At 40.4% G+C, this 14,724-nt stretch overlaps 1 protein-coding gene across 8 annotated transcripts in view; it reads left to right on the top strand.

The window, feature by feature from the left end:
• The window catches only part of EBF1 (EBF transcription factor 1), a 382,398-nt gene that overhangs the window by 297,149 nt on the left and 70,525 nt on the right, over nucleotides 1-14,724 (top strand). For all 8 annotated transcript variants that reach the window (XM_081034775.1, XM_081034776.1, XM_081034771.1 and 5 more), the window contains one exon: nucleotides 6,722-6,848. In XM_081034775.1, coding sequence (XP_080890901.1) covers nucleotides 6,722-6,848 — 127 coding nt within the window. The remainder of the gene's footprint in view (nucleotides 1-6,721; nucleotides 6,849-14,724) is intronic.

Raw genomic sequence — 14,724 nt, 5'->3', positions numbered from 1 at the left:
TGGGTTGTATAATGGTGGTCACTAGGCAGGCTTGCAACTTTTGATTGGTCCCTTGATCATATTTCTTCATTTTCCTGAAACTAATTTTTCTCATCTGTGAGCCAGCTAATGCCCACACCTGCCCCTAATACTACAGGACAGAAGACATGGAAGGAGCTTCGTATAGTACTTGGCACATAGTTAAAAGTCAGAGAAAGGTCAGTGCTGCAGAAGTCACCATCGAGGTCATCACCACTGTCCGTTTAGTGTGAGCTAGTGAGACAGACAATAAGTGCTACTGGGTCTCAGAGAGGAAAGCAGTTCCCAAAACTTGCCCTTTCCTCCAGAATTCTACCTTTCTCTATTCACATGTATCTTAATATACTAGGTACTCGCACTTCCCTACCATACAGGGCTTACTTTTGATACTGCCAGAGGCTTTGATAACAACCGTTTGGAGATTGTCCTCTCCCAAGCCACACTTCCAGGCTCCCGCACTTTGCAGACTGCCTCTTTGGAGGTTTGCGTGCACGCACCCCCTGTCTCCCAACTTCTGTGCATCCATAGGAATTCCTCTTTCCTTTGTCTTGCACTTCTGTGGAGAACTGTTCCCCTCCACCACCCCCGTGTCTGGGCTCCCCGTCTCTGTCACAGCCACAGTAGCTTCCCTTTGTATCCAGAGGCCACCGTGAGCGTGCCCCACCTGGGCCATCACCACAGGACTCCTCTCTTTTGCTCTGCCTCTGGAGAAGAGAAAATGCTCCTACAGGCAGCTCGGAGGGAACATGATTACCTCAGCCGGTGTGTCCTTCGTGTGCTGGCAGACTCTCCTGGGGACTTGCAGAGCCCGTGTGTGCTTCTTTCATTGTAATGCCACACTTAGCAATGATCTCTTCTGATTTTAACAAAGATTTCTTCAGATTTCTTCTGATTTTTATGTTTGAGAAGTTAGAGAACTCAGAGAGATAAGCAGAGGAAAATACACTTTACCATGGTAACTTTACCATCCAGTGGTAACTTTGGTAACTTCTCTTGACACTTTAACAATTTTCCTTTTAGTCTTTCTTTCGTGCAAATATATATCTACTTCCTATATAATCAGATGCAATACATATTACACAAAACTAATGTTACTCTACTTTTGATCTTTAGTAATATTTTTCATAATAAAAGTAATACCTGCAAATGTATGAATTTATTTATTCCAGAATTATTTATGTGATTCTTATTTCTAGTGCAAGCACACACATATATGTGTGCACGTGCATGCACACACACACACACACACATACAAATAAACACACAAATATGCACACACAGGAGGAAGAGAGTGAGAGAGAAGACGAATCACATCCGTCCAGAAATAAACACTGTCAACATTTAGCATGGATCTTTTGTGGGCTATTTTGTTAGTATTACTTTCTTAACCTTTTTTTTTCCTTTATTTCATCTTATCCCATCTCACTGGAGTCACAGACTTGTTTAGACATCCTCTTCTTTTTTACTACTTAGATGAAATTTGAGTAGTGGTCTCATGCAGGGACCTGAGTCCTTGGCCCAATGGATAATTAATTTTAAGAGACACTTAGAGAATGAGAGTTAAATATTACCAGGTTAGGAGCAGTGGGTTCTTATGAATAGGGATTACTCCATCTCGTGGAGTGAAACATCTAGTAGAATTCTGACCTAACTTACGTAAGTATTCCAGAAGTATTTTGGAAATATCCTGTATGTAAGGCTTGCGTGTAAAGTTAAATACTTTAGGGGATATACACATATCAATGAGATCCTGTCACATGATCTCAGGGACTGTCTAATGGGAGAAAGATTGTAGGAAAGTCTTTGTGGCACAAAGAAAACAGGATGCTAAGTGTTATAGTATAAATACCATAATTACATAAATTCTTACCCAGGTGCAGGTAACTCTGACTGTTCAGAGTTAGGGAGAACTTTTGGAAGAGAGATCATGTCATCAAGTTCTTGAAGAAGAAGTGGACTCTGAGTGGGGGAATGCTTAGGCAAGGAATGGCATGAACAAAGCCACGATGTCAGGCATGGGATGGTGCTTTTATGTAGCCACATGCTCTCCAGAATGTTAACAGGCAAAGTGGGAAGTTTGACTAGAAAAGGAGATTGGCTGTCAGGTGTGGGAGCACCCTGGATATTATGCCAAGGAGTTTGGAATATACTTTACTGTACACAAAGGGGCCAGTTGAGGTTTTGAGTCAAGGAATGACATGATGAGGTATATTTAAAGAAGACAATTCTGGCAGAGAAAGTCGAAGTAAAGGGAGAACATTTAGAAGGTAATATTGTAATAGTCTGAGGGAGAAATGGTGACAATCTGAATAGGAGAAAGTGGAGAAGCAAAGAGCCGGGGGAGTTCAGTGTGGGGGGGCAAATCAACATGACTAAAAGAAAAACTGAAGGGAAAAGAAATACAGATTATCACAAGTTGTCTATTTTGGATGATTCAAAGGATAGCATTCCCTCAACTGAGAGAGGGACCACAGGAGCAAGACATGCATTGCTAGTACGATGATCAATTTAGCTTGGGTCATAGTGAGACTGAGGTGGCCATTAGACATGTTTGGAGATTCTGTTACTCTGTTGCTAATAAAATTTTGGTGCTCGGCCAAAGAGATCCAAGCTATAGGGGTAGATATGGAAGTGAATTTGGCCGAGGTGGTTGAGCCAATGAACTCAAGAAATGTTAGGCAAATAACAGAAAAAAATATATAGCAAAACTTGCGAAATTTCTACAATTAACAATTTGGCGGAAAGGAAAAGTTGGCAAATGAGGAGGACAGGAACCAATGAACAAGAGAAGAGGTCTGAAAAACACTTATTTACAGGCATAAGATACTGGTTTCCTTCCTAGTGTTTCAAATAATTTTGGTTAACTTGCCTGTCAATTTCTCTCATCTGGAATATATATCTCATAAGGATGGGTTTAAAAAGTAGTGAACCTGAAAGTGCTTTGGTAGCCCTTAGCCACATTGCAAGTTGTAGGTCTTCCATTTAGCATCACAGAACTGAAAATAGTGGAGACTTCCAAGGTGGGAGAAAGTAGTGTCAGATGCTACAGAGTTTCAAAAGGATATTTATTTTTATCTCAACTCATTTGGTTAGTAATTTAAGGAAGTTAAGTCAAAAAGTGAATCTGTTCCCTAATCACTTTGAACAGTGGTATAGGGCAGATGTCCCTGGTCGTACAGGAGACAATTTTTGGATTCGACACAGACAATAAGTAGAACTGAATCACATAGCGGGAAAGTCATTCTCCTTCTGTTTCTCCTTTAATCCTTCTGATTCATGTTAAAGAAGAAAGTTTCAGTTGGGGCAATAAGTCTGTAATATCTACCACTAACAAATCTCTGTTTTCAGTAAACGCCTTCAGGCTGTCAACATTATCTAGTTAGAATTTAACAACATCATATTAACTTTAAGATTACCATCTATGTAAAACCTTCTTATTTTGACAGGGGATGCCAGTGTTCTAGTTACAGTAGTGATAGAAAGTTTCCTTTGAAAACTGTTTAAACAAAAAGGTAATCAATTTTTAAAATAATAAGTACATAATTGTATAGATGGTATACAGGTGTGGCAAAACTGAGAAAGCGGTATTCCAATGATGGATGTTAATTTAGACGTACTAGAGCACTTCCTCCTTCTGTGGCTTAGAGCGGCTACCTTAGTTTAACCAGGTTGGAATTATGTGGGGTATTTATCCCAGGATTGGGGGTGGTGGTGGCGTCCATCTTGGCTTCTAGACTTTCAGATAGAGACCCTTTGTATCTTCCCCTAAGGTGTTGGGTCAATTTTTGAAACCATTGGACTTTTATGAACTTTTGTGTCCTTAGGTGTTAAGATGAGCCTGTTAGTTTTAAACGATAACTAGCATTCTTTCGAGCAATAAATTCCATGATTCTTTGAGTGATTAGTATATAAGCCTATGCTTTCAAATTGATAGAAGTTAGATAAAATGTTTTTCCTCTGGAAGCTATCAATCTCATGTGTCAATGCCAGAGACTGTTCCCAGACTAACATCCACAGCAAGAAAAACATCAACGAATACATTCTCTAATGATGATTCATAGTCGGCCTTATTTGCGAAGGGTAGTAATTTCAAGAAGAAATCTCTGCTTTGGTTAGGGTGATTGACTAGAATTGAAAATGAAATTGTACATGAAAAATTGTTTCAGTTTTCTGAGCCTAATGCTTTATGCCATCACCCCAGTCTCAAGTCCATAGTTTCATTGCAGTCATATCTAATCAATTCATAAAGGCCATGAATTGTGCTCCTCGGTGTAGCAACTCATAGGGAATAGGTCCTTATACTTAAAAAGACATCCTCACTCATTTATTTACTAATATACTTCCATCTTTTAAAATTTATTTCCCCTGAGAAAAAGGAGGGCAGGTGAAACATTTTCTAACTGGCTGAAAGTTCTCCTAAGTATTATTGTGAATTATTGTTACTGTACATCCAAAATAATTCTTAAATTCAAGCATACCACCTATTTGAAATACAGCAGTATGGTGACTTCCCCCATCAAAAAGCACAACCAAGGACGAGGCAGTAAATGAAAAATAGACATAGCGTGGGGATAGGAAAAAAACACACACACAGTCTTTGGATCTGAAAAATCTGAGTTACGACCCTTAAACAGTTGCTTTATGAACAATTTCTTCTCTATGATTAGATAGTAAATATTTGTCCCTGTCATTTTTTTTGAACTGTATCAGTGGCACTTTTTGCTCTAAGGAGGATGATATTGTACAAGCAACCATTTTAGGATTCTGTTTTCACATCTCAAAAAAAAAAAAAAAGGAATAATAATACAAGCCATTGTTCTTACCAAATTAGTGTTTGCATGTAACATCCTCAGGAATGTAGGAGATCCCTCCTGGGACCTCAACGAGTGTTAATTCCCAACATTGCAACAGCTCTGTCTGAGCAGTTCAGATTAAATATGCACTTGATTTGGGAAGATCATCTTTTACTGCCCTTTAGAGCCTCTTTCCTTCGCCTAGTTTCTGTACTATAGTAAACTTGGTTTCCTGATTCCGATGCTTACAGATTAGAAGGTGCAAAAGAAACTAAATAAAATAGCACTGATTTAAAAACAATAGCTCTCGGGGGCCATTTGGTGTAAGGGAAAACAGCCTTTTATGCCCCAGTAGTTACTGAGGGTTTTCCTATATTGCAGCAAGATATAAGGGGTATTCCAAATGATGATCTTGATTTATCAAGGCTAAATTAAATTACGTATACGTTGCTTATTTTTTGTGCTTCTCTGGGCAAACCCTTAGGCCTCCAACACTCTCAGCCATGGCAATGAGCTGTCTCCAGGGATTCCTCACATGCATGGTTTTACTGAAGCATCTTGTGTGTGGCTCTAGCAAATAAACTGAAGCTCCACACATTCTATGGAAGAAGACAGGCATTTCTAACTACTAAGTTAAAATGATTTTTATGCAGATAGCCTTTTCTTTATGTTTCAAGAAAGCATTCGAAAGAAATTACTTGTGGACTTTAGCTGTATCAACTTTCTCGCATTCTTTTCCTCAAGACACTTGTGTTAGGACAGTTTACCAAGGGAGGACCCAGGAGCTGGTGTTCATGGGTATTACCTTGATTCTCATGAGGTCATTTGTGTCACCTGTGATTCTCTGGGCAAAACATTTGAACTGGGCCTGGCTTGTCCATTAAAACACAACTCTTTTCTAAGTTATACCTATAAGAACAGCACACACACGAGTTAGTACACACTCAAGTGATAATTCCTTGTATACTGACTTAGTACCACAAATATTGAGCTAAGTGAATCTAAAAGGAGTCAAGCAGTGGTCAACTGCAGGCACCACAGAGAGAGAGAACATGTAGAATCCAGCACCATCAGAGGTCAACCAGTCAAATACCAGGGCTGAATTTTTCAAAGAACCAGATAATGCCAGTTTTATGGCCATTAATAACATTTTAGTCATATAAACAAAGATAAGAGTAATAAAAAATAAATTCTGGTCTGCAGTGTGATCTGATTGCCAACAGGGTTCAGACATGAACTTTCTCAGTGTGCACGTGATGTTGTATAATGGACCAGTGATCATTCTGCAGCCCCCTCCCCAACTCTCAATTTCCCTTTTATGGACAGTCCTTAGTTCTGCCAGACCCATAAGCTATTCCAGGGACGCAGGTTCTTCAGTTTCCCCTTTAAAGCCCTTTGATTGTGCCTCTGGTAGTTAATGCACCAAGTGGTCTTCAGGGGCATTTTGTACATGTGCTCTGCAGCTAATCAGGGTGCCCTGGCCCAGTGATTTCCTACCTCTGTGTTTTCCACATGTTTAAGGGCTCAGTTCAAACACCAGGCCCACCAGCTTCTGGAAAGGCATGGCAGAGCTCAGCTCTGAGTGGGGCGTCTGCTTCAGACAGAGATTTTCCAAAGGATATCCTGTAGTAGATAAATCATTTCATTAGGCCAGGTTCACTCTTCAAACCAGGAAGCAGCGTGCCTGCCGTGGAGGAAAACTCTGATAAAGTTGTTATGGCTGTGCTCGGAGCGCTTGTAAATATTGTTGTCAGTGTCTTTCATACAGGTTTTACCAAGATTGTATTTAAACATTGACAGGTTAACTATGTGTTTTAAAGCTTTGTTTATTGAGAGCTGATAGGAGAGCTACAAAATGAGTCCTTTACATATTGCAATGACCATTTCCCCCCCCCCAAATGTTTCCCTAGTTGATTACTCCTCATGCCATCCGTGTGCAGACCCCTCCGCGGCACATCCCTGGTGTCGTAGAAGTCACATTGTCCTACAAATCCAAACAGTTCTGCAAAGGAACTCCGGGAAGATTCATTTACACAGGTAAGAACCGCGGCCGGTGGTGAACACAGAGCTGCCGTGGCTTTGTGGCTCTTGCACTTGACCTTGTATGTATATGTGTGTATTTTAGTTTTAAATCCTGTTTCTGTTCACACTGCTTGCTTTCTTCCTCCATTTCACAACATGCATGACCAATGAGTTACTGCTAATATTGCTATTTAAGAAATCATGTAAGTGTCCATGTTGAATAACAGGATCAGTCGAACTCATTAGTTGGATACCTAAAAAAGCAGCATGAGAAATAAGAGAAGGAGAAAGAGTACTAGACAGTCATGAGTCTCTCTGGATGTTAAGGCATTTGCATGGGCGTTTGTTTGCTTTATGGAGAGGGATGAGCTTTCATGAACAGTACCTCTTTCTTCCAGTCTGGTCATAGTGTTTGTATTAGACACAATTGGTAGTTTCCATATTTAATTCCGGGTTGGTGCTTTCTTCCCCTGTAAGCTGCAGTTGGCATATGGACCTGCCTTGCTGTAAGAAGCTAGGGTTACAGGGTGAATGTGAATTCCCTCTCATCAATGGAGAGAACCAGACAGGTTCTCTGTGGAAATACATCCAGTGCAAGGTCTGAGTGCCCAGTGTGTACTTTCAGAGATCCTCAGATCCTAATGTGCAAACTGCACATTCAGGGACCTGTTTACAATTCAGATTCTGATTCAGTAGCTCTGGGTGGGACCTGAGACTGCATTTCTAACAGGCTCCTAGGTGAGGCTGGTGGTGCTGGTCCAGGGACCACCCTGGGACCCTGGCATTCTAGACCTTCTGCTGAGTAGCTGTCATCCTTATGTTGCTGTCTCCAGGAACTGGGCCCATGTTTCTCTCTTCATTCAGTAAAGACCTAGTACAGTGGAGAGAACTCTGTTAACACGTCCTAATTATAACCATACAGGTAAATGGACACGTTTTATTTTGCTGTGACATTTTACCTCAAAGCATCTTTTCCTTTTCTACTTTAATACGAGAAACAAAACCAACCATACTTCTTAGTTGCTCTCTCTCTCTTTCTCTCTCTCTCTCAAAATTATAAAAACAATTAATGCATCCTGACCCTTGGAAATGCCTCCCAGCCCTTTAAACAAAATACAGGTTTGGTGCCTGCCTGACGATTAGTTTTAGTTAATTGAAAATTATAGGATTGACCCAAGAGGAAAATTTTGTTTGCACTCCAATCACTTTTACAAATTAAGGAAAATTACCACAATTTTGTTTAGCTAAGGTTTCACACTGAGTTCAAGAAATTAGCTCAGCCATCCCAACAAAGTCAGCACTTTGTTAGTAAGCACTCGAAAAAAATAATAGTCTATCTGGAGTTTTGTGGTGTATACAAACGAAGCATAGAAAAAGCTATGATGCTTTATAGAAGTAGGCCAAGTGTTTTTAATTAGGCTCATTGGTTCAGCATAAGTTTTGAAGAACAATCAAACTAGCAGATTAGCTGTTTCTTTTAAAGCTAGGATTTCTTGCCATTCATTTTTCCCATGAGAACTTCCACATAGCACTTTTTTTTTTTTTTTTTTACAAGCCTCATTATGGGCCTGCAGGAAAAGGACCAATTGAAACTTCTGATACTGTAACATTCCCCATCATCATTCCGATGGATGGGAGTTTTTCACAATGTTCCTCACTGAACTCAGTGTTCTGGAACATATTACAAAACCACAGAGGCCAAATGTTTTCTCTGAGGAGCTTGGACTCTGGTTTTGGCTGAAAACATTTAGGCTCGCTGGCTGCTTATTTACTCTGCTATTAAGAACAAGAAAAGGAGAAGAAAAAGAGAAGAAAATCTTGTGTGGTGGGAGGTACGAGAGGCAATCAGGCATGATTCCGCTTTGGTGACAACGTCCCTGCCATTAATGGTTCCATTTTTGTGGTCAGGTCTCATTTAGAAGAAATTATTTTTAATCAGTGTTCAACAAAATATCCCCTTGAGCCACCTGGCCATAAAAGTTAAAAAAAAAAAAGTCATCCCCATTAAATTACTTAACTTCTCAAAAGAAAATAGCTAGGGACCCATCATTATTTGGAATTTTTTTAACCATTGAAAAAAAAATTGCTGTCAATTTAAGAAATCCCATCTTGGAAAACCCGTATCATAGGGGAATTAAGATCAAAGGTAAAAGTGGCAGATTTGCAAGTCTAGCAGAGTAAGGAGAGAGAGAGAATCCTCGGTGTGTCTGCACACGTGGAAGTGTACAGGAAATTTGAAGTACGAAAAAGTGCTTTTGCTGATCGTGCCTCGCACTGTGGGCAATAGACAAGAAGACTTAGTTGTTGTTTTTTTAAGTATTCTAGGAGGGAGTCTAACCTCTCCCCATGTTGGAAAAGGAAACATTTGAAGAAATTGCCATCCAAACGTCCCCACTGAGGTAGTTGGCTGTCAATAGTAAAGTCCCTCTGACATCACGTCAGTTCTGACTAAAGGAAATCTCTGTTCCTTGGTGAACTACACATGGGCCTCTTGATCACCAGCATTAAAGACCCCTACCAAGGTCATCTGTTTATGGTGGGTGCTGCCAGCTCCTGCCACTTACTCAGTTTACCTCTCTGCTTGTCACCATTTACGAGCCAAGGCATGGAGATGCGTCGTAAAACCTCTCTGTTCTTTATACCTGAACAACTGCGCAGGTCCTTGCAAATGTGCAGCCCTCCTCTTCTATCTGCTCAGGGAAGCTCACACTTCATTTTCTTCAACATCCTCAGCGTTTCAAGATGTGAGGCTTGCTTTTCTGGATGGGGAGCTAGTCCTCCTGTTTCTTTTTTTTTTTTTTTTTTTTTTTTTCCTCCTGTTTCTTAATGGAATGTCACTTGGAATTTTTTCCTATAAAAAAAGGAAATCTCCTAAGACTGAAAAATACCCCAAACTAAGGCACTGTTGCTGCTTTCTGAGGGTGTGTAAGTTTGGGTGTGTGTATGTGGATAAAAATCCATAATCGTTTAAAAAAAAGAAAAAAAAACTGAGACAGGGACAGTATGACCTAATCTATGCAAATAAAGGCAGACTTTTGGGGGGTGGGAGGAAACTATTTGACTAAACACAGATTGCCTGCAAGCTGGCTCCACTTTTGAAGACTGTGGGTGCAGCTCTCTGTCCTCAGTTCTTCAGACAAGGGCCAACTGAGGAATTCTTAGCTGCCAGATGTGCAGGTCTCTTGTGTTTGCCCAACCAGAGGGAAGGAGCAGAGTGAATCCCAATGTGATCAGAACGAAAAGCTCAATAGCACTTCCCAAATCTTATTTATTGTGACCAGTTATTCTCACGTGAATGTTGGGAAAGGCTGCCTTTACATTTGAAATAATGTTTTCTAGTGGAAGGAAATATAAACCTTTTCCAAAGACAGGACTGTTTTCAAAGCCCTCTAATCATGTGTCTGGTCAGCCAGTCCAATAGTAAACCCACCGTAAACCTCCAGTGCCATGGAGCGGGGTGGTCTCCCCAATACCATTGTTTTCCTCACAGCTTCCTTTCCTGCAACTGTTACATCTTCAAATCACTTGGATCTTTTAGAAGTGTAATCTCTCCTGCTAAACTTTAAGTAACCTTAGGAGCTGATGAAAGACTCTTAGGAGCCTTTAGCTGTGTCTTCAAAGTTCTTAGAATTGGTTTTCCCGATACTTGGCCAAATCCAAATACAGTTTTTCCATTGCAGAGGCTGCTAACGTTAGGGAAAATACCACAGACAAATTGGGCCAAGATGATGTTTGCCCAGTTTAGGTCTACCCTGGTCTAGGAGAGGTGTATACTGTCTACGCCCCGAAAAGTTGGTGAATGCCCCCATGGCTGATCATCTCACAGCTCAGACGTTGGGTTAGGTCGCTTGGCCAATCATTTCAACTTCCAGGTCCTCCCGCTCTAAACATTGTTCACCAAACGTCCTGTCCCTATACAAGGACTATACCAAAATCCTGTATATTAGTCTCAGAATTAACTTTGAAAAAAATTCTTCCTGGAAATGCTTCCTGTTTGTACCTCAGGCCCAAAATAGCTTTGCATGTAGAAGGGGCCATTTCAGCTGAATATGCTGTGAAACTTGGTGACATGAATCATGCCTTTCAAGTTTTCCTTTTTCTCCCCCTTCCTCGTGTTCTTCCTTTTCCCTCTCCCTCCCATCTTCCTCCTTCCTTTCCCCACTTTATCCTCACCCCTATTGTTTCCTCCCTCATTTCCAAGGGCACAGGGTAGTATAGTGATTGAGTTCTTGTGGTCAAGAGATGATGGAGGTAAATCAAACTCTCAGCCCTACCACTTACTAGAGAGATTATTTTTGGGACAGTGAATGATGACTCTGACCCACAGTTGCCTCATCTTTACAGGGGAATAATATCTTGCCAGAGTTCGTTTTATTAGCAGGGAAATGTATGTAAAGTATCTAACATGAGCTACCATGAGCACCTAGCTAGATATTGGTAGTTTGCATTAACTACTGATGGCCACTTTTATTACTCATTCATTCATTTGTGGCTGGGTCCCTACCATGGTGTAAATATTTTACATTGTAGTGTTTATCTTCTCCAGCATTTCCCTAGAGCTCTAAGAAATGTCCTTTAGGAATTTTAGTAACAAAACTGTAGGCATCAGTAAATTAAAGAAACAAGCAACACCAATCCACCATAATTAAAAAGAGCAAAAGCATTATACAGCATTTATAAATGTGAATATAAGAATTTTGATATAACAAATATTTTCTCAGGAATGGCTTCAAATAACAAATATTATAATACTGCAGCCCTGATTTAGAAAATTCTCTGGTGTTGATTTTTCAGGAAGAACGCATGCCTGTTCTCTTGTTTCCATCCCAAACTGTAACCGCGCCTCTGGAGGCCATAGTAACCTGGGTACAGCCTATCCCCAGCCCTCTCCAAAGATGTTTAGGTTATAATCAGCTTCAACTCCAGGTTCAGGAGGTTTCAGGCCAGAAAGCTCTGTTTCTAATTCTTAGAAACCTCCTCCATGAATGATGGCTGCCACAACTGGGGATAAACAGTCATCACTTTTAGGGGAGAAGTGGAGCGTTTGCACCTAATGAATCTCAAGTTCTTTAGCCTTTTTTACACTAATTCACTGCCAGATTAAGCTTCCGAAAAGCCACTTTCCCAACATGACCCTGCTAAGAAACTTTCCCTATTTGTGTCAGGTGGGGCCCAAACCCCAAGGTGTGGCGTTCACAGCTCACTGTGCCCGGGGGCCAGTGCTTTCTCAGCTCCATTCAAACCCATTTCCTCACTGTGCCTCAAGCTCACTCCATATTTAGCAACTGTGGACATGGTAATTCCTCCTATAAGATCCAGTTAAAACTCTGTTTCCCCTCTGAAGTGTTCTCTGGCCACTGTAGTGTAGTGGACAGAGCACTGGGCTGAGAACAAGGAGGTCTGTGTTTCACCCCCAGCTCTGCTACTTACTGGCTGTGAGACAGAGGGCACGTTGCTTACATGCTCTGGACTCCAGTTTCTTCATTGTAAAACGAGCCAATTGGACTAGGTGACTTTGATATTCTCTGTGGCTCATCTTGATTGACTGGAAGAGTCTCTGTTCTGGATCATTTCTGTCACCTGTGCTTAGGCCACTTATACTTCATTCACTCCCTTATGCCCTTAGCTCGCTCGTTCTGTTCTTAGAGACATCACAAAATGTCCACCAGCTCCATGAAGAAAGAGCTACCCTTCCCTGATCTTATGCTGCTTTGCACACTGTGTTGAAGCACCTTGACTCAGTATCTTACTAGCAGTAGGTGTTCTCTAAGAACTGATTGACATATTGCCCAGGATCAATGGGTCCTCATTGATTTTTGTACTCTAGATGACACGGAATGTAAATAAGAGCTGTTAATTAAGAATCTATCCCTTTCATTTGAAGTTTTACATGTAGAGAACACAGTAGTTGGAGTTGCTGTTAGAGAAAAAATGGGGTTGGCTCTATGTTATAAGTACTCTTTACTTTTTTCATCAGTGAAATGAGGATATTTTCACAGTACCTGCATCTGAGGAGTAAATAGGTCAGTATATATAATGCGCTCGTGACAGTGTTTGGTGTAGTATGAGTGCTCTCTAAAAGTAAATTCAAAAAGAGAGAGGCAGACAATGGGAATGTTTCTCTTGAAAAATCTAAAGAATTGGTCATTAGAGCACAATTTTATAGGCATTATGTCTGTACCAGCTGTCATCTGATTAAAGAAATTGTTTTTTTCTAGGTATTAGAGTAGAGATGAAAACAAAACAACAAAACAAATCCTGAGCTCTAATTCTGTTTTACTACCTTCTTTTGTTACTTCATTCACTTATCTCCCAAATATTTGTGGATTGCCTGTTGTATTCTAGGCAACGTTATAAACCAGTTCTAGGCAATGTTCTAAATCAGTGGCAAAAAAAAAAAACCAGACACAGTCCTTGTTCTTATAGTCTAAGAGGGAACATGGATGTTCATAAGTTTATTTCAAACCTGGTAATTGCCCAGAAAAACAAAACAAAACAGAAACAGAGTTTCAGACAAGTATATGACAAAGGAACCCCAACTAGTCAGTTAGAGATATTTTTTCCTCAGTTAAAGATCCCTGAGCTGAGGTCAGAGGGTGATTGAAAGTTAACCTGGCCATTACAGAAAGGTGGTGGTAGGGTGGGTTTGGGGAAAGACAATGCGTGTTCCAGCAGAGAGAAGTATATAAGAAGGCATTGAACGGGAGGAAATGTGGCATCCTGGAAAGCTGTAAAAATTTCAAGACAGCTGAAAACTCAAGAGAGGAGGAGAATGGTGAGGGAGAAGCCTGGAGAAGTGGGTAGGGATAAGCCTATGCAACGCCCTGTAAGCCATGGGTAAGGTTTAGTTGTCATCTTAAGAGCAATGGCCAGTCCTTAAAGTGTCAGGAATGATAAGTGGACATGACCAGATTTTCATTTTGGAAAAAAAAACACACAAAAGAACAACAACAAAAAAACTGGCTGGATGGAGCATAAGAAACTAGAATGGTGTTGGCAGACTTGTTAAGATGCCATTGTAGTCGTGTGGGAAGAATTTGACTTGGGCGGAGATGGAATAAAGTAAGAGGACTCAAGAGCTATTTAAAAGGAAGAATGGACAGAAGCTAGAGATGAGTTGGATTTGGTGGTGAGGGAGACAGTGGGGTTAGGTTTTCATTTGGCTGGATAGTGGAGCCATTTCTCTTCTGGGCATCGAAGGGTCTTGTATTAATGAAAGAATGGGCATGAAAATGGTTGCAAAGGGTAATGGTCTACACATATGTTGTTATAAAGATCGGCCTAAGCAAACTCAGGAGGAATTGGGGGAAAGAAGGCAAGAATGTATGGGCTTTATATATATATACATATATATGTATATATATAAATGTATATATGGGCTTTATATATATACATATATATATATACATATACATATATATATGTATATATATATATCAAATTGTTTTCACTTAGGATTCAGCTGAAAGAGGGCTGTGTAATGAACACTTGACTAACAGTTCTGCCTTAGCTGCATCCTAATTGGAAAAGACCCAAGAAGAAAGGAAAATTAAGAGGCTTCTCCTGATCACATGTCTTGAATATTATTCCAAATGAGCCATATATACACAAAGAAAAGAATTCAAGGCAGAGGGAATGTTTATTCTTTTTGCTTTTGTGATCCAAAGGGTAAGTCCCAAGCCTCTCCTCCACTGAAGAGAATTTCTTCACAAAATATGATTGCTCTTGAACTGATATATGTTGATGGGCTTGGTAATCCTGAACCCACTGGCATTTGTAAAGTTAAACACTGTTGGTGCCATAACGGGGACAACAGCAATAAAAATCACTAAAAGTACCCATTGTGCTTCTGTGACATCTGTAAAATGAAAGCCGTTTCTGCAAAGAATAA

This window comes from Rhinolophus hipposideros, assembly GCF_964194185.1.
Source record: "Rhinolophus hipposideros genome assembly, chromosome: 23".
NCBI lineage: Eukaryota > Metazoa > Chordata > Mammalia > Chiroptera > Rhinolophidae > Rhinolophus > Rhinolophus hipposideros.
The sequence above is the reverse complement of the archived record's forward strand: the minus strand, read 5'-3'. Positions and strand labels throughout refer to the sequence as shown.